The sequence below is a fragment of the Octodon degus genome, unplaced genomic scaffold (assembly GCF_000260255.1).
Source record: "Octodon degus isolate 3935 unplaced genomic scaffold, OctDeg1.0 scaffold00037, whole genome shotgun sequence".
In the NCBI taxonomy this organism is placed as follows: Eukaryota; Metazoa; Chordata; class Mammalia; order Rodentia; family Octodontidae; genus Octodon; species Octodon degus.
The window spans coordinates 3318622-3342361 of NW_004524613.1; the positions used below are offsets into that span (position 1 = coordinate 3318622).

General features: G+C 45.3%; 1 protein-coding gene across 1 annotated transcript in view; it reads left to right on the top strand.

Moving 5' to 3' along the window:
• The first annotated feature begins 5642 nt into the window (after nucleotides 1–5642).
• Efcab8 (EF-hand calcium binding domain 8) overlaps nucleotides 5643–23740 on the top strand; it is an 81526-nt gene continuing 63428 nt past the window's right edge. Inside the window, exons 1-7 of the mRNA XM_012514651.2 lie at nucleotides 5643–5684; nucleotides 8439–8601; nucleotides 10463–10581; nucleotides 15127–15230; nucleotides 19488–19623; nucleotides 20157–20262; nucleotides 23605–23689. Of these exons, the coding sequence (XP_012370105.2) occupies nucleotides 5643–5684; nucleotides 8439–8601; nucleotides 10463–10581; nucleotides 15127–15230; nucleotides 19488–19623; nucleotides 20157–20262; nucleotides 23605–23689 (755 nt within the window). The remainder of the gene's footprint in view (nucleotides 5685–8438; nucleotides 8602–10462; nucleotides 10582–15126; nucleotides 15231–19487; nucleotides 19624–20156; nucleotides 20263–23604; nucleotides 23690–23740) is intronic.

Sequence of the window (23740 nt, forward strand, 5' to 3'; positions counted from 1 at the left end):
TGTGTGGCCAGCTCAGCCCACCAGGGGGCGGGGCTGGCTGGCATGTGGTGCTGGGGGATTGAACCGTGGTCCCTGATGCTTTGATAAGCTTGTTCTAAGTAGGTGCTTTAGACCACTGAGCCATCTCTCCAGCCCCTGCAATTGTTTTTTTAGTTGAGGTTCATTCTTTGTTTTTGGTGCCGAGGGCTTCCAGCTTTCTAGGCAAGCGTTCTACCACTGAGCTAAATCCCCAGTTTCTATTTGTCTGAAAAGAAAAAAAAATTTTTTTGTGTGTGTTTTTGGAGACAGCCTTGCTTTGTAGTGTAGAATGTCCTTGACTTCAACATGCAGCTCAGGCTGGCCTCCACTCACATCAGTCCTGCCTGAACCTCTGTTGGGATTAGAGGTTATTTTTTTTGTAGTAGTGGGGATTAAATTTGGAACTTTATTGAACTGCATTCCCAGGTTTATTATTTTTATTTTTTTAAAATTTTGAGACAGGGTTTTATTAAATCTCTAGCCCAGGCTAAGCTTGAACTTGGTTCAGCTTTCTAGAGTGTTGGAATCACAGGTGTGTGCCATGATACCTGCAACAGTTTTTTCTTTCTTTTCATGCATTTTATTTTTTTTTTTTTGGTACTGGGGATGAAACGCAGGACCTTGCGTTTGCCAGGGAGGCACTTAGGCGGCTGAGCTATCTCCCCAGCCCTTTTAAAATGCATTTTAAAACTTTTGATGGAATACAGTAGAGCTGAAGGATACAAATTTTGATATCTTCGATTCTGCCGTGTTGACTGAGGTCAGTGTTGGCATTGCTGCTGAGGAGGGATGCAAGCGAGGACCTGCTCTGGAGGAGCTGTGTCTGTGTGACTCCCTTTGTTGGTGACCAGGATTTCTTTTGGATTAACGAGTGATGCCTGAATTAAACTCAAGTAGGACTTCTAACTTTTTTCTAGGGTTTTTTTGTTTTGAATTTTGCTTGAGACAGGCTATTGCAATGCAGTTTACATTTGCTGGGACTTGGTAAGTAGCTCAAGCAGGGCCTCAAACTCAAAATCCTATTGGAAATAACAGGTATGTGCCACCATGAGCAGCTTTTCTAGAATAACTTTTGAGTAGAGGTCTATTAAGCATTTTTCTTCTAAGTGCCCTCCCTTCCACTCCCTGTTTTGTTGTTGTGCCCCCCCCCAAGTGCTGAGAATTGAACCCAGAGTTTTTGCACTAAGCAGCATCCCTGTTGCTTGTATTTTGTTTTGAGACAAGGTCTGAGTTATTCAGGCTGAGCTTGAACTTTTTGATATTCCTGTGTCAGCATCAGAATGCTGGGATTATAGTCGTGTGCCACCACATTTGTCCACAGCTTGGTGTATTTTAGCCATGTAATTTTGTTTGTGAGGTTTTTAGTCAGTGAAAGTAAATTGTAGTGGGAAGATATACAGCATTCGATTAGCAAATGCGTGTCGTTGGAAAAAATGCAGATGCTATCATAAAAATACTTGATGACATTGCAGTTGGGAAGTTACTTAGTTAAAACCCAATGAAAAATAAATGTAAGACCATTAGCCTTGTTTTTAAAAATCCTGTAGTTTATTAATAGCTAGTAAAACTAATGTAGTGGAAGTCTTTGTGATTGATTGCCAACAGGTGGTCAACTTGTTATACCCAGCTGAACTGAACTAGAGTGGTGCTGGGTGTGGGAGGCCCCACCTGAGGAGTGTTGCCAGCAGCATAAGGGGCAGAACTGGAGGAGGAAAGAGGCTGTTGGGGAAGCTGTAGAAGCTGTTGGGGAGCAGTTGGAAGCTGCTGGTTCTCGTGGGCTATTCTGGAGGACCTTGTCAGGCTGGCTGGCTTTCCTGGTGAACTTAGCTTTTCTCATTGGAGGAGGAGCTCAGGATCTCGATGTCCCAGAGGATGGCTGTGGCTCATTTTGGGGAGCTGTGGTCATTTGAGCATCACCTCCTGGGTCCAGAGAAGATGATACACTGCTCAGTCTCCTGAAGAAGCCCATCGAGCTAGCTTTCCTGATGGGAGCTCGGCTGTCATCATCATCGGAGGAGATTGGAGCCCCCCTGTTGCTGAGAATGGCTGTGGTACTTTTCAGGGAGCTCCAGTTCTTACCTTGAATAATGCATCCTGGCTCTAGTTCAGATCCCCTAGCATGTTAGCATAGATCTTTCATCCTGCTGGCACAGATATTCTGGCTTTCACCACTGACCTTTGCACCTTCCTGGCACAGATCTGCGAATTGGGCCCGCATGAGACATTGTCGTGGGCTCTAGACCTCCAGTTGGACTTGTGGGACGCCTTGTTATGAGCTCTGGGTCTTCAGCTGAACCCACGCAGGATATTGTAGGATCTAGGCTCTCAGCTGGATTAATTGATCTTTAGTGTTTGGACAGACTTCATGCACTGTTTGTATATGATTCTTTGGGGAGTTTGTTATAAAATAATTTTATAAAATGTTCGTGTCCTGTATTGTATTGTATTCCCCTTGCAAAATCCCAAACTACAACATTATTTTATCTCCATTATTGGTTAGATGGGAGTAGAAATATCTTTGGTATGTTAGCATTTCCTTTTTGAGCCTACGGAAAATGTTTTGTTTGGAGGTTTCTTGGCATTTTGGTAACATCCAATTCCCTGTGAAATACGATTTTGCTGATTTAAATAAATGTATGATATTTTAAAATCTGGAACCAGCTTTCTTGATTCAAAGATCTCTGAAGAGACTTTTACCAACCTGTCCTGTTTTGTGCCAAGATTTTGCAGTGCTGGCTTCAGATCTCGGCCTGTTCCTAGTCTGGATTTGGAAGTCCCCATCTCACATACAGTGCTCTTGTTGCCATCCTCTTGTCACATAAGGGGAACTCATGAAGAGGGCTCGGAAAGCTCATGTGCTTTTGCTGTTGCAGCTGTGGGTGAGCCCTGCTTTTGGCTCCCTGTTATCTGTGGTTCTGTGGAGAGGTGGGTTCTCTGCCAGTACTTGTTCTCTGGATTGTTTTATAGGGGCTGGAGAGATAGCTAAGTGGAATAAACGCTTCCCTGGCAAATGTAAGGGCCTGAGTTCAATCCCCGGTTCTGCCAAACACACCCCCCCCAAAAAAAAATCTATCTGGATTGTTTTATAGTCATACTTGTCCGGCCATTTTTGTGTGTCATTTGTCACTTCTATAAGTTAAACTTCATTAATAAAAAGAATGTCTCACATTGGAGGAAAAAATGACTGTGTTCATGTTTGTGAGGTGGATTCTGATACTACATTTATGTTCTCTGTGTGGAGTTCTCTCATTTCCCTGGTTCTAAATACGACCAGCCAGTTCCTCAGCAACAGATTTCCATAGCAACTTCACAGAGGAATAAGCTTGGACTCAGGGACAGCTGCCAAGATGTCTCAGTTGAGATGGGAATTCAAAACTAATAATGCCCTGTCTGGGAACACGCTTAGCTGGGGAGATCAAATTGGGTCAGGGTGAGTGAACATCCGAGTTAAAGCTGTCCTATAAAAATTGGATACTTTACCTTCAGATTCGCTTGCCTGACAGCAGAGCCTGAGTGGGAACCAGAGAACATCTTTTACCTGTTTCAGGGATGGCCGCAAGTGCCATTAATCTCCAGTCATCTGCCCTTGCAAGTGCCTGACCCCCAGTCCTTGTCACCAGTTACCCCCTCCCAACCCTAGCATGCTCCTAGGGTTGTTCTAAACTCGCCTCAGATTTGCCCTCCCCTCTGCATTCTGCTCTGGACAACTCTAGTAGACTGAGGCTAATGGGTATGACTTCTGCTTTTGCTTACTGGTTCTCTAGCTGTACATATAAATTGAATGTGACACCTCAGTTTTCTTTTTCCTTCCAGGTTTGGAAATGGTACTTTTGTCTGTGCCCCCCACCCCTTGGTGTTGCGGGCAGGACCCAGGGCCTCATGCATGCTATGCAAAAGCTCTGCTGCTCCACCATGGCCCCAAGCCCCTTTTCTTTTCCTTTTTTTCTTTTAAGTGGTCTCTCTTGCCACTGACTTTTGTCTGCTTGGTGCTTTGCCTGGTGAATATACATAAAGCTGCTCTCTTTCTCCTGTTGAACGGTTTTTCTTTTTTTAAATTTTATGGAAAAAAATTCAAAATAAAATACAGAACAATAGTTAATATCTTGCATATTGTTATCTTCAAAGTAGTTATTCAGTACAAGATAAGGGCATAAAAAATTCTTCAAATGATATTAGCACACACCTCTTTAATGAAAGAGAAACTAGTATAATTATCTTTTTTTTTTTTTTCCCATTTCCCTGTCCACTTTTCCCCCACCGTAGTTCCTCTTTCTTTCTGAACAATTTCTTCCTCTTTCACAGTATCTGTTGTACATTTTGGACCTTATTTACTCAATTTCTGTTTCTCACATCAGGAAGATAATATGATGTTTACTCATGTGAGTGTGATTTATTTCACTTGAGTATGGTCTTACTTGCATCTATTTACCTAGAAATGTCTTAAGTTTATTTTTCTTTATGAATGAGTTGTACTCAATATAAAAAGACCACATCTTTTTTTATCCATTCCTAGGTTGATGGGTGTTTGAGTTATTTCCAAGATTTAGCCATTACAAATTGTATTGCTATAAACATGGGTGCACATGGATCGCTGTGGTATGATGTTTTTAATTCTTCTGGGAAGATACCCAGAAGGAAAATAGCTGGGTCAAAGGGAAATAGCTGGATTAAGTGGGACCTTTAATCCTAGTTTTTTGAGGAACCTCCATACTGATTTCCGTGATAGTTGCACTATTCCTACACTCCCACCAATAGTGGAGAAACACCCGTGTCTATCCCCATGTACTAAAAAAGTCAAAATGGGTCAAAGATCTAAATATTAGAAACTAAACCTAGTGGAAGAGAAAGTAAGTAGAAATTTTGAAGGCATAGGTGTAGGCGGACTTCATGAACGAAACCCAGATCATATGGGAAATACTACAAAAAATCAACGATGCATATCTCATCTTATTAAAAGCTTTTGCACAACAAAGGAAATCACCAACATAATGAAAAGACATTCTGCAGAATGAGAAAAAAATTTTAGCTAGTTATCCTCATGGACCTACGTTTGGAACATGAAAATGTCTCTCCATTGTGCTCTCACCTGGCCTTCACACTGTTGTAAGGGTTTTCTGTCAGCTGTCCTGAGGGAGTCCTGTTTCCAAGGGCACAGAAGGGGCTTGAGAGGGTGGATGCAGTGGGAGGCCAGGGGCTAATCTGATCCCGTGCTACCTCTAGTGCGTGTCTTTGGCCTTTGGACATGTACCTGCCTCTGGATCTTATTTTCTTCATCTGAATTATTCCTAAGCCCCGTCTAGTCCTGTAGACAGTGTGAACCCCTTAAGGAAGTCCCTGATGTGCAGTTAGGAGTGAAGTAACTTGTCAGTAGAACAGCTCCTTTCCATCAGTAAGGAAAGGCCCATTTGTCAATTTGCAGCAAGCGTCCTGCTGGAGCAGTCTTGAGGGAAAGGGATGGTCATCAGATGCTCGCTGGAAGCACTCGGGAAGGGACAGCCACCTTCTCCTGGACCTTGCTTTTAGTGCCTTCTTGTGGCCAGGCTTGCTCAGTTTCCCACAAGTAACTCGAGTCTTACAAAGACTGGAGTTAAAACAACCATGATTCCTGTTTTAGGTCAAGACGAATGTCTCCTGAGAACTTTAGAGAGAGCCCTAACTCTGAAAAGGTAAGCAAACTGTCAGTGCGAAGAAAGGGTGGGAGCATTCCAGAGCCAAAGTAACACTCATCAGCATAGTGGTCCACTGGTCTCTGCCCCTGCTGTGGCAAACTCAGAGATTTATAGGGAAAGGTGGGTCACCTTAGTGTGTACTGCATACAGGCTGGCTTTTCCTTTTTAAGGTACCATCTGGGTCAGATGCAATGCAAGGCTATCCGTCCACAGCCCCTTTGCGGACTGGGCCATATGAACTTTTATGTGTATTGAGTATCTCTTCAGTGCCCCAGAGGCTGGGTAATGTAGAGGTCATACAAATTAAGATTAAATTAAGGTAGGGGCTGGAGAGATGGCTCAGTGGTCTAAAGCACCTGCTTAGAACAAGCTTAGCAAAGCACAGTGGACCGCGGTTCAATCCCCCAGCACCACATGCCAGCCAGCCCCACCCCCTGGTGGGCTGAGCTGGCCACACACACACACACACACACACACACACACACTAAATTAAAAATAAATAATTAAAAAAAAGATTAAATTAAGGTAAATTAATATCCTTTTGCTGTCAAAAAAACCCACTATAAGATGAATGATAACAAGAGCTGTCATTCTGAAGCCACTTTGCTGGGGTTTTATATGTATTCAGGTCTCAACCACAATCCTGTGGTTCTTTGATTTGCAGATGAGAAAATCAATGGCTCAGAGTAGTGATGTGGTGTGCCCAGATAAAGTAGCTTGTACGTGGGGAGCCACGTAGATTTCTAACCGCGAGCTCTGGACTCTGGGGCCATGTGATTCTCCTCACTCCATGCTGTCTGCGTGTGTGCGCAGATGCATGCTGTGAGTGGGAGGAATGAACAAAGACCCTGGGAAGGTGGAGGTGGCAGCAGTGGTACTCATTGGGAGTGTAGGAGAAGCCCCTGGGAGGAAGTGCCATTTCAGCCAGACCCAAAGGAGTGGGTGGAAATTCCTCTCTGCCGCACAGGCTTGGACTGTGTATAGGAGATGGTGTGAGTAGAAGTGGAAAGTTTCGTGTGTTGGGGATGGTGGCGAATCAGTGGCTTGCCTGGACATGGAAAGATAGGTCAGGGCTAGATTGTAAAGGGCTCTAGAAGTCACACTTGGGACTTGAGGGTGGACTGGGCCATATGAAGTTTTACTTAATGGGCGTGGTGGTGCGCCCTGTAATTCCAGCTCCTGGGAAGCTGTAGACAGGTGGATCACTACTAGTCTGATTTAGTAGTGAGACCCAGAAAACCCTGTAGACCCTTCCCTAAAATACAAAAAATAAAAAAATAATAAATTTGGGGTCTGAGTAGATGGTGTGAATGTTAATTTCTTCATTTGCTGGACTTCATGAAGGCAGGGACTCTCAATTTGTTTATTGTTGTAGCCACAGTGCCTGGCACCCCACAGATGTGTGGGGACCATGAGTGAATGAATGAGCACTCACAGAAGGATGTATGTATTCATTGTTTCAGTGGGATTTAAACTCCCAAAGTTAGGAAATGCAGCTCCCCACGCTCCACTGCCGCTACCATTTTCAGCGCTAGGACCAAACTGATGATTTCACACATACTAGGCAATTGCACTACCAGTGAGCTACATCTCTGACCCTGCAGTCTGGATCTCCCTTCCCCATCCCCTTACAGTCCGCCTTCCCTGGATTGACCCCAGGGCTTTTGCACTGAGCTATATTCTCATCACTTTTTAAAATTTTAATTAATTTTTGGAAACAGGATCTTGCTAGATAGTGCAGACTAACCTTGAACTTGTTTATGTAGCTCAGGCTGGCCTCAAACTCACAGTGATCTTTCTGCCTCTGCCTCCCACGTGCGGGTATTACAGGTGTACACTGTCATACCTGGCTTTTTTCTTTTCTTTTTGTTTTGGCAGAACCAAGGATTGAACTCAGACCTGTGTGCTTGCCAGGGAAGTGCTTATTCTGCTGAGCCATCTCCCTGGCCTCTATTTTCTTATTTTTTTAAAAAATAGAGCTGGTAAGATAACTCAGCAGTATAAAGTGCCTGCTTAGGCAAGCTTAGATAGGCACAGGGGACCGTGGTTAGATCTCTGGCACCACATGCCATACCAGCCCCACCTTCAGGGTGGGCTGAGCCAGGCTCCCCCTATTTATTCATGTATTTATTTGGTACAGGGTCTTGCTACACAGCTTAGTGATCCTCCTGTCTCAGCCTCACCAGTGTTGGGATTGCAAGTGTGCACAACCACACCCAGTTTCAGTGGCTGGCATAGCACAGGGCCAGCTGGTATGCAGTACCAAGGATCGGGACCTGGGTCTTTGGTCTTTGTACTTTCCAAGCAGATGCTGAGCTATCTCCTCAGCCCTCTTTTTTTTTTTTTTTCATTTTTGAAGCAGGATCTTGGTAAGTTTTTCTTGATGTTCTTTTTTTTTTAAATTTAATTTATTTATTTGTGTGTGTGTGTGTGGCCAGCTCAGCCCACCAGGGGGCGGGGCTGGCTGGCATGTGATGCTGGGGGATTGAACCGCAGTCCCTGTGCTTTGTTAAGCTTGTTCTAAGTAGGTGCTTTAGACCACTGAGCCATCTCGCCAGCTCCTCTTGATGTTCTTAAGCCTAAAAGAAAAAGCAAATAAGTAGAATTTATTTGTTTATATCATTAACATTGTAATATTAATTAGTCTGTTCTTCGCCCCAAAATTCTTCCTTTAAATAAGATGTACTAAGAAATGTTTTCCATAGAAATTAACCCTCTCAGTCCCTGGTTTTGTAATCATTGTCGTTCCAGCTGTCCATCCTAGGTGAATTCCAGGACCAGGAGGATCCTGATTCCCCACCACCCATCATTCTTAGCCATAATCCTGACACCCCATTGAGCACTCAGCTGTTCACTGGGCTGCACCTGGCTGAGATGGAGAAAATGTTTGAGGAGGGCATTGGCTCCACTACAGGTAAAGCCACACTGTCGACACGGTGGTGGTGACGTCTGCACAGGACCCAGTGTCTGGGTGTGTGAAGGGCTCTGAGCTGATAGCCTCCCCGCTTCAGTACTGGGGATTGAACCCAAGACCCAGGGCTTTTGCACTGAGCTACAATCCTAGCCTTTTGTTTATTTTTTGAGCCAGGGTTTCACTAAGTTATCCAGGCTCTGCTTCAATTTGTGATCCTCCTGCCTGAGCAGCCTGGTGTGCTGGTATTACAGGTGTGCAGCACCATGCCCAGCTCTGACAAGTAGTTTTGTATCCAGTGTCTTCTTTAAAACTTATAATCATTGTATGTTGTGTAGACATACTGGAAGCTATTTCTGATCTAGAAGAAGGTATATCAAGTCCAAATATGCCCATATGCAACCACTGTTAGCATTTTGGTGCATTTTCTTCTAGTTTTGTATGTATGGTTTATTATCTGCTGCTGTGGACAGTAGTGCTGCCATCTTGGTGGCTTGACCCAACATGCACTTCTTGTCTTCCAGTTTTGGTGAGTCAGGAGTGTGGGCATAGCTCAGCTGGCTGTTTGGCTCAATCTCTCAGAGCTACAGTCGGGTAGTCAGCTGGAGCTGCAAGTGTCCTATGGGGCTTGGCCAGGAAGAACCCACTTCATAGTGCACTAGCCTGTTGGCAGAATTCATTTCCTCACAGGCGCAGTAATTAGGGCTTCCATGTTTTCTCAGCTACTGGTGGGAGGCCACCATCAGATCCTGTGAGGCTAGAGTTCCTGGCCATGTAGGACTTCCCAAGATGGCTGCTGGCAGGGCTCAACCCAAGAGGGAGAGAGCAACTCTAGCAGGACATCATCCCATTTAACAGAATCACGTAATGACTTGTACAGAGGGCCATGTACCCTGTCTGTCACCTGTGTCAAGTTTTGCTGCTAGAAGCAAGTTACCCCCTCATCCCAAGCTCTACACGGGAGCCCACAGGAAGGCATGAGCACCAGAAAGCAGATCCCAAGGGCCTTACTAATCTTCACCATAGTTGGCTATGTGTGTTTTTATGTCTATAATCACACTGTACCGATGCTCCCTGACTTACCACAGGGTATGGCCTGATAAATGATTGTAAGTTGTTCAGTGTGTCATAAGCTGACCTACCAACTATTGCAGCTTAGCCTAGTGTGACTTCAAGGTGCTCAGAATACTTGCATGAACCTACAGTTGGTCAAAAACATCTAACACAAAGCATGTTTTATAATGAAGTATTGAATGTCTCATGTAATTTATTGACTACTGTGCCAAAAGTGAAAAACACTGGTTGTGTATTTGTTTGCTCCATGGTAAAGTTGAAAAACCCTAGGTTGGGGGACTGTGTTTATGTACTGCATGTCATTTCAGACCCTTCTTTTCACTTACTGTTGGTCTTAAGGACATCACCACGGTGCTGTGTAGACCTCTGTGCTACCATGGGCTTCTATGCTGTTGCTTGGTTCCAGGGCAAACCAGGACTTCGGAGTCCTGGGCAAGGCTTTACCCCTGAGCCACAACCCCAGCTCCTAAAATTAGTTTTTAGCAAGTCCTCCCACTTGGCTTCTCACTTTATATATATCTATGTCTTGGAGCTAGCTTCATGAAAATATAATAACTACTTCCTCACTTTAAAAAGCACTGATCATGGTGTTAACTGGGGAATGGATCCAAGTGTTCTGTGGCTAATGAAACCATTCCCTTATTTTTGCATATTTAGGCTATAGTTTTCTTTCTGTAGAGCTTGATTTCTACCCCTTGGGATGAAGCTGCTTGGCATGCAGGTTTCTAGGGACACTTGAGGCCTGGGGAGTGCTGAGTGACTTAAGTGCTGCTCTCCTGTCCCTCTGAAGCCATGGACCTGGAAACTTTCATCAGGACCATGAAGACGATCCTGAGCAACGTGTCAGAGGAGGTCCTGGAGTCAGTGTTTCTCAAGGTGGATTCGGATGGTAATGGTTTCGTCACCTGGGTGAGGAGGTGTCCCTGCTGCCTCAGGTGGCTGAGTGGGCGGGGCTGGAGAGTACAGTCCATGTCAGAGGTGTGAGGACAGGCAGGCAGGGAGCAGCAGGAGCTGCTCCCTGTGCTCCGCTTGAGCTGGGGTGCTTGCCAGGTAGAGGGAAGCACTGGTGGTCTGATTGTAGCTCATTCATCTCCTTGGGCAGGAGAATGTATGGCAAGTGTCAGTGGTCCCTGCGTGAGACCTTTTGGGGCACCCCTACCTGCTATGTAGCTCTCCTACATGTCCTCCTAGAGGATCCTAATCAATGTCATGGCCCTCAGGAACAGGTCTGCCTGTGGCTGTAAAATCCAAAAATTGCAGGGTTTTATGGAACAGTAACAATAATGATTTTGTTATTTCCGATTCTAAATATTCTCAAAGCCAGGCATGGTGGTACATGCTGTGGAGCCTGCACTTGGAAGGCTGATAAAGGAAGAATGAGTTCAAGGCTGGCTTGGACTACGTAGTAAGACCCTTTCTCAGTGTCCCTGTTCCACCCCCTGTGCCTCCCAAAAAAAGTTCTACAAAGAGCACAAATAGCATTTAAAAATATAGAAAAGTACAAAATATAATCTGAATGAGATGTGGCAGCATATGCTTATAATCCAGCTCTCTGGGAGGCTGAGGCAGGAGGATCATGAGTTCAAGCCCATCCTGGGCAACTTAGCAAGACCCTGTCTTGAAATAAAAATTAAAGGGGCTGGAGAGATGGCTCAGTGGTCTAAAGCACCTACTTGGAACAAGCTTGGCAAAGTACAGGGACCACGGTTCAATCCTCCAGCACCACATGCCAGCCAGCCGCGCCCCCTGGTGGGCTGAGCTGGCCACACACATACACACACATACACACACACACACACACACACACACACACACACACACATACAATAAATGTTAAAAAAAAAGATAAAAATTAAAGAATGGACAGGGAATATAACTCAGTATGAAGACCCCGGGTTCAGTCCTTAGTACTGCAAACAAAAGAAACAAAACAAAACCGCCCAAAACATAGTCTGATACATTTATGTAGTGAAGATGGTAATGATTATATGGACAATGTGCTGAACATTTTGTGTATTATTTTGCTTAAACCTCACAGGAGTCTTGAGGGGTAGGTGCTGTTGTTTGACAGATTTAAGAAACTGAATCAGAGAGAGGTTGGGGAATTCATCCAGGGTGGCAGAACTAGTTAGTAGGACCAGTATTCAAACTCAGAAGTCTGCCTCAAAGGTCCCTTTGTTAACTGCTATAGTATACTTTTCCCTTGGTTTAGGTATTCAATCCAGGTTCTATTTCATTTTATTTTTGTCTTTTTTTAAGACAGGGTTTTACTATACAGCTCAGGTTGGCCTTGAACTCACAGAAATCCTCCTGCCTCAGCCTCCTGAATTTGGGATTATAGATGTGTGCCACCATGCCTGGTTAGGTTCTATTTTCTTTTTAAAAAATTTTGTTTGTTTGTTTGTTTATTTATTTTGTGTGTGGCCAGCTCAGCCCACTAGGGGGTGGGGCTGGCTGGCATGTGGTGGGGGATTGAACTGCGGTCCCTGTGCTTTGCTTAGCTTAGTTTGTTCTAAGTAGGTGCTTTAGACCACTGAGCCATCTCACCAGGCCCAGGTTCTATTTATTTATTTATTTATTTATTTATTTATTTATTTATTTATGTGTGTGTGTGTGTGTGTGTGTGTGTGTGTCCAGCTCAGCCCACCAGGGGGCAGGGCTGGCTGGCATGTGGTGCTGGGGATTGAACCGTGGTCCCTGTGCTTTGCTAAGCTTGTTCTAAGTAGGTGCTTTAGACCACTGAGCCATCTCACCAGACCCCCAGGTTCTATTTTCTAAACTTAATTTTTGGCTTTTCTTTTTTTTCCTTTATTTATTTATTTTATTGAGAAACAAATAATGAGACAGTTTCAAAGCTAATTAATAGGACATTTTCAATAATTAATACATTGTACATTGTTATCTTCTTAGTGGTTATCCATAGTACAAGAAGCAGACAGAATATCCTGTCCAAACACTATTACTACAAATCTTTCTTCTCATTGAATTAAGCAAAAGTAGCTGTATACCTCTCCTGACTATTCTGTATATACAGATACAAAATGGTCCTTCCTTTGTATCTTTTTTTGTTTAGTCCTGTCAGAGATGGGAATTCTATTGGTACCTAAATACTATAGGTGCTTGAATTCAGCAAAACAATGTAACACAGTCCAGCAGTCCACACTAGTAGTGGGTTATTTGCAGAAGTTGTTGACTAGAGCCTTTTACAGCTCAGCATATTAATATGGCTTTACTTTATATACCTCTTTTTTATACTTTTCTGCTGGATGGTTAAGACCAAGACAAGGCAAGACCTATATAACAAGAAATGTAAGTTTTGTATCTGATAAGGTCAGTCAAGTCCCCTCAGGATTTATCCTATAACCCTGTACTGCACTTTGTAGATCCTTTGTCAATGTCAGCTATGTGGACGTGTCATGGCCATTGCTTGACCAATTTTCTCTCTGTTAAAGCCTGAGAGAAAGTTTTCTCTCCATGTGACTCTCCTTAGGCACACTATACATCATCGATCACATTCCTCTGTGGCTCCATAATCTCCTTGATCAGAAAATTTGGGGCACAACTGAGTTACATGAGTTACAGTACAGGTTCTCTTATGTCCTCAGTCTTCACTGACCTTGAAAGGCTAGGGCTAACATGTTGGCTGACCTTGCAGCCTGTCCTTTTCTCCAATTTTTGATCTGAAAACTTAGGTTGTTAACCCTCCAGAAGAGAAGCTTATTATTACCCTGCAACTTACGCAGTTTAGTTTACCTTAACTATCCGTCTAAATATCAAATATCTTAGGCATAACATGAAACAGATATTTTTCCATCAAGTATTGATGTGTTTAACTTTAAGTCCTTACAGAATATGAAGAAAAAGAATTTAAAAAAATAGGAATAAACACATATTTTTACACAGAAATTTAGAAATCTAACCATATACAGCATTGTAGCAGGATAGTCCTGTGACATTTTCTTTTCTTTTTCTTGTGGCTTTTATTTTTCTTAATGTTCTATAATATACTTCTAGCACTCTCCATTTGTCTACATAATCCTGCTGCTGACACCCCCCGCCCCTCCCCCCACAATATTAGAGATTGAACCTGGAGCCTTGTGAATGCTAAGCAGCTACTATACCATAGAGCTATGTCCTCAGTCCTGTTTGTTTGCAGTTCTGGGGATTGAATCCAGAGAGCCCTTGAGCTCTCTTTCCAGGGCCTCCCCTACTCTTCTTTGAGACAAGGTCTCCCTAAATTACCCAAGTTAGTGTTGAACTTGTGATCCTCCTGTTTTAGCCTCTTCACTAGCTGAATGTGGGGAAGGGTTATATTACAGGCATCTATGAAGACTAGAAGGAAGTCCCTCCCTCCTTTTTGCATCTGCAATGCAGAAAAGTCACTAGCTGGGATTACTGATGTGTGCCATTATGCTCAGAACCATGATCCTTCATAATAGTTTCTTTTCTTTTCCTTCCTTTCTTTCTCTCTCTCTCTCTCTCTCTCTCTCTCTCTCTCTCTCTCTCTCTTCTTTCTTCTACTAGGAATTGAACTCAGGACTTTGCATTTGCCAGGAAGCCACTGTGCCACTGAGTTATATCCCTAGCCCTCTCTTTTTAAAAATTTGTTTAGTTAAAACATAGTTTTGTTATCTTATTTATTTATTTATTTATCTTTTAAGAGTAGGAAAATTTCTTGGAGTAAAGGAATGGGGACTAGAGCTGGAGGAATTGGAATAGGAATAGCTCCTGAGAGGCAGGAAGGGTTCAAAATGGGTTGCTCAGATCTTACTATCTTGTCCAGGCTGGTGCTGAATTCTTGGGCTCAAGAAATACTTGCCTCAATCACTTGACTAGCTAGACTACACATGTGCAGCACTGCACCTGGCTCCTATTTCTGGTTATAGCTTTGTATGATTGTTTGCTTTGGCCCTAGCTATATTAACATGAGGCTAGTCAGTGTAGCCTAGAGTTGTCCTAGTGGCTCTAGGGTTAGAGGTAAGGTTAGGGTTAATTTGGCATTAACTTGGCACCTGTTATTAACTTGGTATGTGGACTCAGACGACTCATATATACTCACATGGGTCTTATTATTCATAAAGTGGAGGTGAATAAAGAGTATCCAGTTGTAGGGGCTGGGGAGATGGCTCAGTAGAATAGGCACTTGCCTGGCAAGCATCAAGGGTCTGAGTTCAATCCCCGGTTCTGCCAAAAAAAAAAAAAAAAAGTATCCAGTTGAGATGCGAAGTGTGGAAGTGAAGCCAGACTTTTCTGCATTGCAGATGCAAAAAGGAGGGAGGGACTTCCTTCTAGTCTTCATAGATGCCTGTAATATAACCCTTCCCCACATTCAAGAGCTGGGCACAGGTTGTTGCTTGGCCACTTATCCTGGACAGTGTTTGGGAAGCAGCCTCCAGGGCCCCAAGTGGCTAATGCGGAAACACCCTCCTTCCCTTGTCTTGCTTCCTGAGGCAGCCAAAGTACATGGACTACGTGATGCACGAGTTCCAGGGCCAGGAAGAGATGAGGAGGAGTCAGTACCGCCTGCGCTTCCACCTTCCCATGCGGATCGTCCCCCTGTAAGGATGCTTCCCTGGGCCTGTGGGGAGCGACTGAACCAGGGCCAGGTAGCCTGCCCCTCCTTAAGTTCCAGGGGTCGTCCTCTCCCTGCTTCTGCTTATCTGCACGCCACTAGACTTTGTTTTTTTTTTTTAAAGTTTATTTTTTTTTTAATTACAATAATTTTTCTTGGGGCTGTTGAGATGGTTCAGTGGTCTAAAGCACCTACTTAGAACAAGCTTAGCAAATCACAGGGACAGCGGTTCAATCCCCCAGCACCACATGCCAGCCAGCCCCGCCCCCTGGTGGGCTGAGCTGGCCACACACATAACACACACACACACACACACACATAAATAAATAAATAAAATTAAAAAAAATAATTTTTCTCATAAAAGGTGCTCTTGGTTCAAAACTAAATTAAGAAAAGGTTTTCATGTGGATGGTAATTCGCAGCTGTTGGTCTCATGATGTATTTTTTTAATATTTATTTTTTTATTGAGAATACATTGTACATTGCTATCTTCTTAGTGGTTATCCATAGTACAAGAAGTAGACAGGATATTCTGTCCAAACACTGTTAGTACACCTCTTTCTGACCCTGCCTTTTTTTTTTTTTTTTTTTTTTTTTGGTGGAACCGGGGATTGAACTCAGGTCCTTGCGCTTGCCAGGGAAGCACTTATTTCACTGAGCCATCTCCCCGGCCCCCACACTACCAGACTTTGGCACCACTGGTTTCATTGTCTCTTTGTAGGATATTCTTGAGAATTTTATCGAGTGCTGGCTTGGTGGTCCTTAATTTTGTTTGTTTGTTTTTCTTTTTGTTTTTTGAGGTAAGGTCTCTCTTTGTAGTGCAGGCTGGCCTTGAACTCCTTATGTGGCCCAGAATGGCCTCAAACTTGCAGCAGTCCTGCCTCTGCCTCTCCAGTACTGGGATTATAGGCATGTGTCACCATGCTCAGTTCCACAAATTTCTGGAAGTGTTCTTTGTCATGGAAATGCATTATTTCTCCATCAATTTTGTTTTTTTAAATTTTATTTATTTATTTATTTTAAACATTTATTTATTTATTGTGTGTGTGTGTGTGTGGCCAGCTCAGCCCACCAGGGGGCGGGGCTGGCTGGCATGTGGTGCTGGGGGATTGAACCGCGGTCCCTGTGCTTTGCCAAGCTTGTTCCAAGTAGGTGCTTTAGACCACTGAGCCATCTCGCCAGCCCCCTCCATCAATTTTGAAAGATAGTTTTTTTTTTTTTGAAAAATACTGTAGTTTTGGAGGGTATATTAATCTATTAATCTGGGTTCGAAGTTTTCTTTTAGGGTTTGAAATACTTCAGGTTCTCCTAGTTTGTGTTGAGCAGTCTGCAGTAATTCTAGTTACTGAGGGGATTTTGACTGTGATGTGTTGTTGGAGAAGGTCTACCCTGATCATGGCTGTTCGAGATACTATGTGCCTCTCTTATCTGTGTATTAAATTCTTTCCCCATATTTGGAAAGTTTTCTGCTGTTGTTTCTGTAAACAGTTTTTAAAATGCCATTTGTGCTATCTTTGATTTTTCACTAATTCCAGTTAGCATTAGATTAGTCTTCTTTGTGCTATCTAGAAGGTGTTGGGTCTATTTTCCGGGATCTCATGTTTTTAAGGTATCTCTGAGCATATGTCTTTTGCATCAGCCCTGTCTTCCATTCTTGACACTGTCCTCATATTGATCATTTTTCCTACCCATACTTCCAATAGAATTTTTACTCTCCTAGATTTCTGTTTGGTACCTTTTCATGAGCTGTAATCCTTTGGTAAATTTCTGCTTTATATTATTTTGTTTAGTTCATCTAGCTTTTTATTAGTGTCTTCTGTAAACTCACCAATCATTTTATCAAGTCCATTATTATTATTTTTTTTTAGGGAAGGGTCTACAGGGTATTCAGGGTCTCACTATTAGATCGGACTCCTAGTGATCTGCCTGTTTACAGCTTCCCAAGTGCTGGGATTACAGGTGCACACCACCATGCCCAATCTCAGTTGCCATCTCAGCACGCCTCAGGGGTGGGACTGGCACAGCATGCCAGGGTTGAACCCCCAGCCCCTGCACCTACTTGTAGGCACTTTAATCCACTGAGCTATTTGGCCGGTCCCTTATTTGTCTCATCTTTGAGCTTACCAAGTACCTTATTGATCTTTTTTTTTTTTTTTCTTTTTTTGTCTCTTCTTTTATCACTCCATATAATTCAACCTTTTGGTGCTTTGTTTTTTTTTTGGAGACACGATGGCCTGTCTTAAATGTAGTATAGGGTTGCCTTGACCTCACATCAATCCTCCTGCCTCAGCTTCTCAAGCACTGGGATTACAGGTGTGAGCCACCATGCCCAGCTTCTTGTTGGCTTTCTTAGTTCCCAGAGATCTACTTCTGTTTCTTCACTAAGTAGTTGTTTTCCAGATGTTTTTATTGTTTTGATTCCAGGTCCTGGGTATTTGCTGTTAGCCTTTATTCTGTTACCTAAAATACATTTATTAGAACAGGATAGTGATGGGATGAATAAAAGATGTTACGGCCAGAGTTCTGGCATGAGTACTTTGCATGATGTGGCCAGTGCTTTTACTGGTCTTTCTGTTTCTTTTTCTTTTTTAAAAATTTATTTATTTATTTATGTGTGTGTGTGTGTGTGTGTGTGTGTGGCCAGCTCAGCCCATCGGGGGGGTGGGGCTGGCTGGCATGTGGTGCTGGGGGATTGAACCGCGGTCCCTGTGTTTTGCTAAGCGTGTTCTTTCTTTCTTTCTTTCTTTCTTTCTTTCTTTCTTTCTTTCTTTCTTTTTTTTTTGTGGAACCAGGGATTGAACTCAGGCCCTTGAGCTTGCCAGGGAAGCACTTATTCCCCTGAGCCATCTCCCTGGCTAAGCGTGTTCTAAGTAGGTGCTTTAGACCACTGAGCCATCTCACCAGCCCCATGGTCTTTCTGTTTCTTTGAGACATTTAGATCCCAAGTGTGTTTAAGGATCCTGAGATAAAAATGTCCAAAGCTTATTTTATCCTATTTGCTCAACTGATGAACTAAGAGATCATTTTCAATTTGATAGAGAAAGTAGCCAAATAAGTCATTTCCCTTCATGCAGGGTAACTTTTAAAGTTAACTCACTTTTACAGAGCCTGGTCACTGTATACCAACACAGTTCATTTGGTCCTGGGATATGGAGGAGCTGTCCTTCAGCAGATGAGAAAGCCAAGGTGACAGTTGGTGACTGTCTTAGGTGACAGTTCCTTGGTGCTGAGAGTGAGTGAGAGAGTGAGAGCTCTCATTGCTTCTCACAGTCTAGAAGGGTCATTTGAGTCTGTTCTTATCATCTATGCAGAGAAATATGCCAAGGGCAGGAGAGCAGGAACCACATCCAGGTATATATTCCGCTGCTCTCCCCAGCACTGCGGCAGCAGCTGAAGTTCACACTTGTGGGTTGTTGTTGGCTACAAGTCAGATTGATGTCCACAGCAGGGCTTAGAAAGGTAGGAGGAAGGCACTCTGAAGGTAGGCGAAGGCACCTGGCCTAGTTGTAGTTCTGTTGGTAACCAGGACAAGTGACTGTCCTTGGGTCCCTGTTAGGGACCAAAGATTGGGCAGGTGAAATGGGAAATTGTGGATAATACTGTATCAAGAAGTAAACATGATGGTGACCCTTAAAAGTCAGCTGGCTCCTGAATTTGGGGGCAGGAAAGAGGCCCCTGGAAGGAGTACTAAAGTTTGCTGAAGGCTGTGGATGGCATCTTGCAGAAGAGTAGGAGCTGTTCACTATGCACAGCATACAGATTGGGGATTGAACCCGGGTCCTGGTCCCTCGTCCTGGTCCTTCTTCCTCCCTTTCCTTCCCCTCTTCCTCCCATTCCTTCCTCTCCCCCTCCCTTCCTTCTCCTCCCCCTCGCCTTTCCCCTCCCCTCCCCTCCCCTCCCCTCCTTTTTCTCCTCTCCTTTCCTTTCTTCTTTCCTTTCCTTTTGTGTTAGGGATACAACCTAGGGCCTTGCACATGCTAAACCAGCACTGTACCACTGAGCCATATGCCCAGCCCACACTGGGCCTCCTTTTCTTGTGCCTATCAGATCTGGTGGAAGTCCACCTGGAGGAGGGGATGGAGTCCCAGATCTGGAGCCAGATTCGCTTCTTGTTCTGTACCTACAAGTGTATGCATGAAGGTGTCCCTGCTTGTCTTTAACCTTCCTCCCTGGTGACTCCTTGTCCTCATGCAGATGCCTCCTCCTTTCTGAGCTGTTTCTGCTTGTTTTTCACTGTCCACAGACGGCATGGGTGTGAGGTCGTGAAAGTTGAATTTTTAATACAGCGGTTCAAGAAGATTAGATGTTTCCTGACTGTCACCAAGGATGGGGTCCTGCAGTTCTGGTCTGAATCCTTCTTGCTGATTAGGTCCTTTAGGGTGAGTGGGGCTACCACATGTGGAGCACAGGTGGGAGGGAGCTGCACAGCTGTTTCTCAGTACCCCAGCAGTGAAGGTAATGTGTCCAGTATGGGTTTACTCTTGGCATCCTGGTCACAGCATCTTGGGCTTGTGGTCACAGCACTTGGCCCAGATTCTGGCTTCCTCTTGGGAACCCTGTGCTGCTCTTCTGCTAAGCAGGGCTTTGCTTGGATGTGCAGTAGATACCTCCAAGCAAGCCTGTGCAAACAGCAGGTCACTGGCTCCCGTACCCAAAGGCTTATTCCTCTTGAGTCTGCCTCTCAGTGAGTAGCATCATTACCCAGCAAAGTGCCTGATCTAGAGTCAGCTTCCTTTCCTTTCCCTGTCATACTCAGACCACCCAGAGATCCTGAGTATTCAAACCTGCTCCTTCCACCCCAGATCCATCGCGTGGGGCTTTAGGTCTCACGTGGCAAGAGTACACGAGCAGTGCTGTGCTTCTGCTGTGCTCTCTCCCCGGGCCGCAGCCTCCCCTGCTCTTCCTTTTTTAGCTCAGCCACACCCAGCAGCACCACAACCAGCAGATGTGGGTCATCGACCTGGTGAGCCTGCACAACCTGAACCTCATTGCGGTTTCATCTACTGAGCTAAAGATAGGTGAGTCCCCGAAGCTTCCGCAGGCCTGCTACCCCTGGGAACCACATATCTGTTGGCTAAGCAACCATAGTTGAGGATAACAGTGCTCCAGGAGCAGGGCCAGGTGGAGAGGCCTTTGCAATCAGAGGTGCGTAGTCAGGGCCTCCTGTGGCAGGTGCCACAAGAGGGCGTGGTCACTGTTGTGGGCTGCCCAGCCCCACTTGTGGACAGGTGATGCTCAGTGAATGCTGAGTGAATACATGTGGAGTGGGCAGATCAGAATGTATGAGCTAGAGGCTGTAACCAGACTGTCTTCAGCGCTGACTCTCCCCCTTCACTTACTGTTCCCTGCATCTTTCATTTGAGTGATACTGAGGCCTCTTCTTGCCTGCATATTGCTTCTCGAGGTTCTTATAGCAGCTAGGAGGAACCTCCCCACCCCACCATTAGGGATTGAATCCAGGGAGGGCTTAGTTACATTCCCAGCCCTTTTTATTTTTATTTTTTATTTATTTTGAGAGTCTCACTAAATTGCCCAGGCTAGCCTTGAACTTATGATCCTCCTGCTCCAGCCTCTCAAGTGTCTGGAATTACAGGCATGAGCTATATTCCTCACAGAATGAGCTTTTAGAATGCCTATTTGCAGAGAGCTTTCAACTTACCCGCTTGCTCTTAGGATAGAGGTTTTTTTTTTTTTTTTTTTTTTTTGATGACTTCCAGGTGCCTTAAGGGAAGGTCTTTGCAGCTTCTGGAGCTGGGAACCAAACTGCAGTATTATGTGCCTGACTGACTTTGCACAAGTGGCGCTTTAAACAACTGAGCTAACTGGCAAAGCCCCAAAATTTGAGAAGGAGTTTTTATTTATTTATTTATTTTGGTTACTTCAGGCTGCCTTAAGGGCAGGTCTGGTACAGCTTTTGAAGCTAGGAATTGAACCACGGTCCTATGTGCCTGCCTGCATTTACCCAAGTTGCACTTTAAACAACTGAGCTATCTGTAAAAACCCCCAAAGGTTTAGAATGATGATTTTTTTTTTTTTTTTTTTTTTTTTTGGTGGCTCAGGCTGCCTGAAGGGCAGGTCTGGTAAGACAGGTGGAGCTAGGGATCAAACCTTGGTATCCTGGGTCTGACTGCGTTTGCATAAGCAGGCGCTTAAACAGCTGAGCTAACCGGCAGGCCCCTTTTGCTCTTAAGATGGAAGTGGTATCTTTAACATGGTTCATGGGGCCCTGTCGTTCTGTGTTTTTCTTCTACCTGTTGTGGCCCCTTCTCGCCTCCTCCAGCAGGCACCATGGCCTCTGTGTGCTCTGCTGTCCCTCTTGCACCTCTCTCTACCCCACAGCTCCTACTTTTCCTTTGGGTAAGGAAGATGTCACTTCCTCCAGGGAGCCCTCCATGACCCCCTGCCCAAGTCAAGTCCTCTCTTAAAGGATCTTCCTGATACTGTCCCTCGTCCCTTCAAGGTCCCATTTGAGTGTAGCCGTGCACTTCTTACTGTCATTCTGTTTTGTGTCTGTTTCTTCCTTCAGGCCAGAAACTCGGTGGTCAGGACTGCATCTGTTCTACTCCGCTCTCTCACTCACTGCCTGGCGTCTCTTGGACGCTTAGTGCTTTGGATGGGTGGTGGATGAGTGAGTGAGGGAAAGGTCCAGCAGCACATTTGTGAAGTCAGGAAGAGGAGATGTATGTGTAAACCGCAGCTCATGGGGCCGGGCTAAGTGGAAACATTGAGTGCAGCTGTTCTGGAACAAGACCTTGGTTTTGCCACTCTGTAGGTGTGTGACTTTGGGCAATTACTTTACCTTTCAGTGCCTCAGTTTACCTAGAGGTAAAAGGGGCCAATAGTCCATGTGTCCAGTGAGAGTGTGGCCTTGTGGTTAGGGGTGTGGCTGGTGTATAGTAGGTGACTGGCTGCCTTTGCAATAGTGAATTCATTATGAGGACACAGTGTGTGGTACAGAGAAAGCAGTCAGTCATCAGCAAGGGCTTGAGCACTTGGGGGGCATGGTGCCCCAGGAGTGGGCTCCATTTCCTCCTGAGAGGATCCCGACATAAAGCCCTCCTGGCTGAGTATCTGGCTTCTCCACTTGGAGCCCTTGGGCCAGGCCAGGTGGTCGTGGCAGCAGTGTGAGCTGTGGCCTCTGTGGCCCCAGTCCAGCCAGCCCTCCTTTTGTGACTTGCAGCTCCTGACCCTGTAGGGAGGCAGAGGGGTGAGAGCCTGCATTCAGATGTGGAAGTCAGTTCCGGCAGTGAGGCTGCTACTCACCAGAGGCTGAAAGAGGCCCCATTTGTTGGACAGAGCCAGACTTAGAGAGAGTTTTGATTTATAGCAGCTGCCTATCAGGGCCCCATTGGAGGTTTATATGTTTCATCAAGAGATGAGTCTAGCAGGGGCTGGTGCAGGATCCCTAGTGAGGGAACAAGTGAGCCTACAGGGACCCAGCTCTGCATAGTCCCCTTTCCCTGGGGAAGTTCCCTGAGATATGCCTGTGCATAGTCCACTTGGCCTCTGGCTATCTGGGTTTTGCTGCAGTGGGGCAAGGAGGTGGGTGAGTGACGAGGATGTGGGCTGCCTGTTTCTGTCTGTGCCCTGCACCTGCAGGGATGTACAGAGTGAGTGTGATGGCCAGCCAGAGCCAGAGGGGCAGAGGTGCTACCTGTGGCACCCAGGGCTCAGCACTGGCTCCTTTACCTGCCTCCCACAGCCATGACACTCGGTGAACACCTGCAGAGCTCTGGTGTTGTGCTCAGCACGGAGGTGACCACAGGACATCGTGCAGATGCTCCTTGCCACACTGAGCCCACGGTCCAGAGGAGAGGCAGCATCTGGGGCCCAGACAAAACAAAACATTAACTAGAGGTTGAGATAGGTGCCTGGGAGAGAATGACAGCAGGGGCCAGCTTAGGAGGGGAAGCTCTTCTGAGGAGGGGACAATGAGTTGGTCTTGAAGTCCAGGATGTTTCAGGGGGAGAGAATGGTAAGCGAGGAGGCCATGTGTGAGATGAGTTTGGTGAATGGGGCCCACAGGCCAGCATGACTGGAGTGTATGGGCTGGGGTGGAGGCTGAAGCAGTGGCAGCCCCAGACAGTAGGAGAGGTGGGATAATGGAGGTCTACAGGTCCTCTTATACAAGCCCTTGAAGGCTGTGGTTGGGTGCTGGGTGTCTCATTCGTATACAGATTCCCATGAAAGCTGTGGGAGCATTTGTAGCAGCGCTTGGCTTGGTGGCTTTCTGGGTGCAGTTGCAGGGCAAGGGCTGAAGGGCCAGGAGAGATGCTGTGAAGTGCTCACCACCTCCAAACCCCACCCTAGCCCACACATGAGTTTGGGCTCCAGGAGCACCCTCTCTCTGTCTTCTCCAGAGTTCTTTGACATCAGTAACTATAAATGTGTCCGGGCCTTCACCTTTACTGAACTGGATAACTGCATCCTGGTCATGAACTACTGGTGAGTCACAGGGAGTTGGGTGAAGGGGTCTTGGTGGCTGCCACATCACTT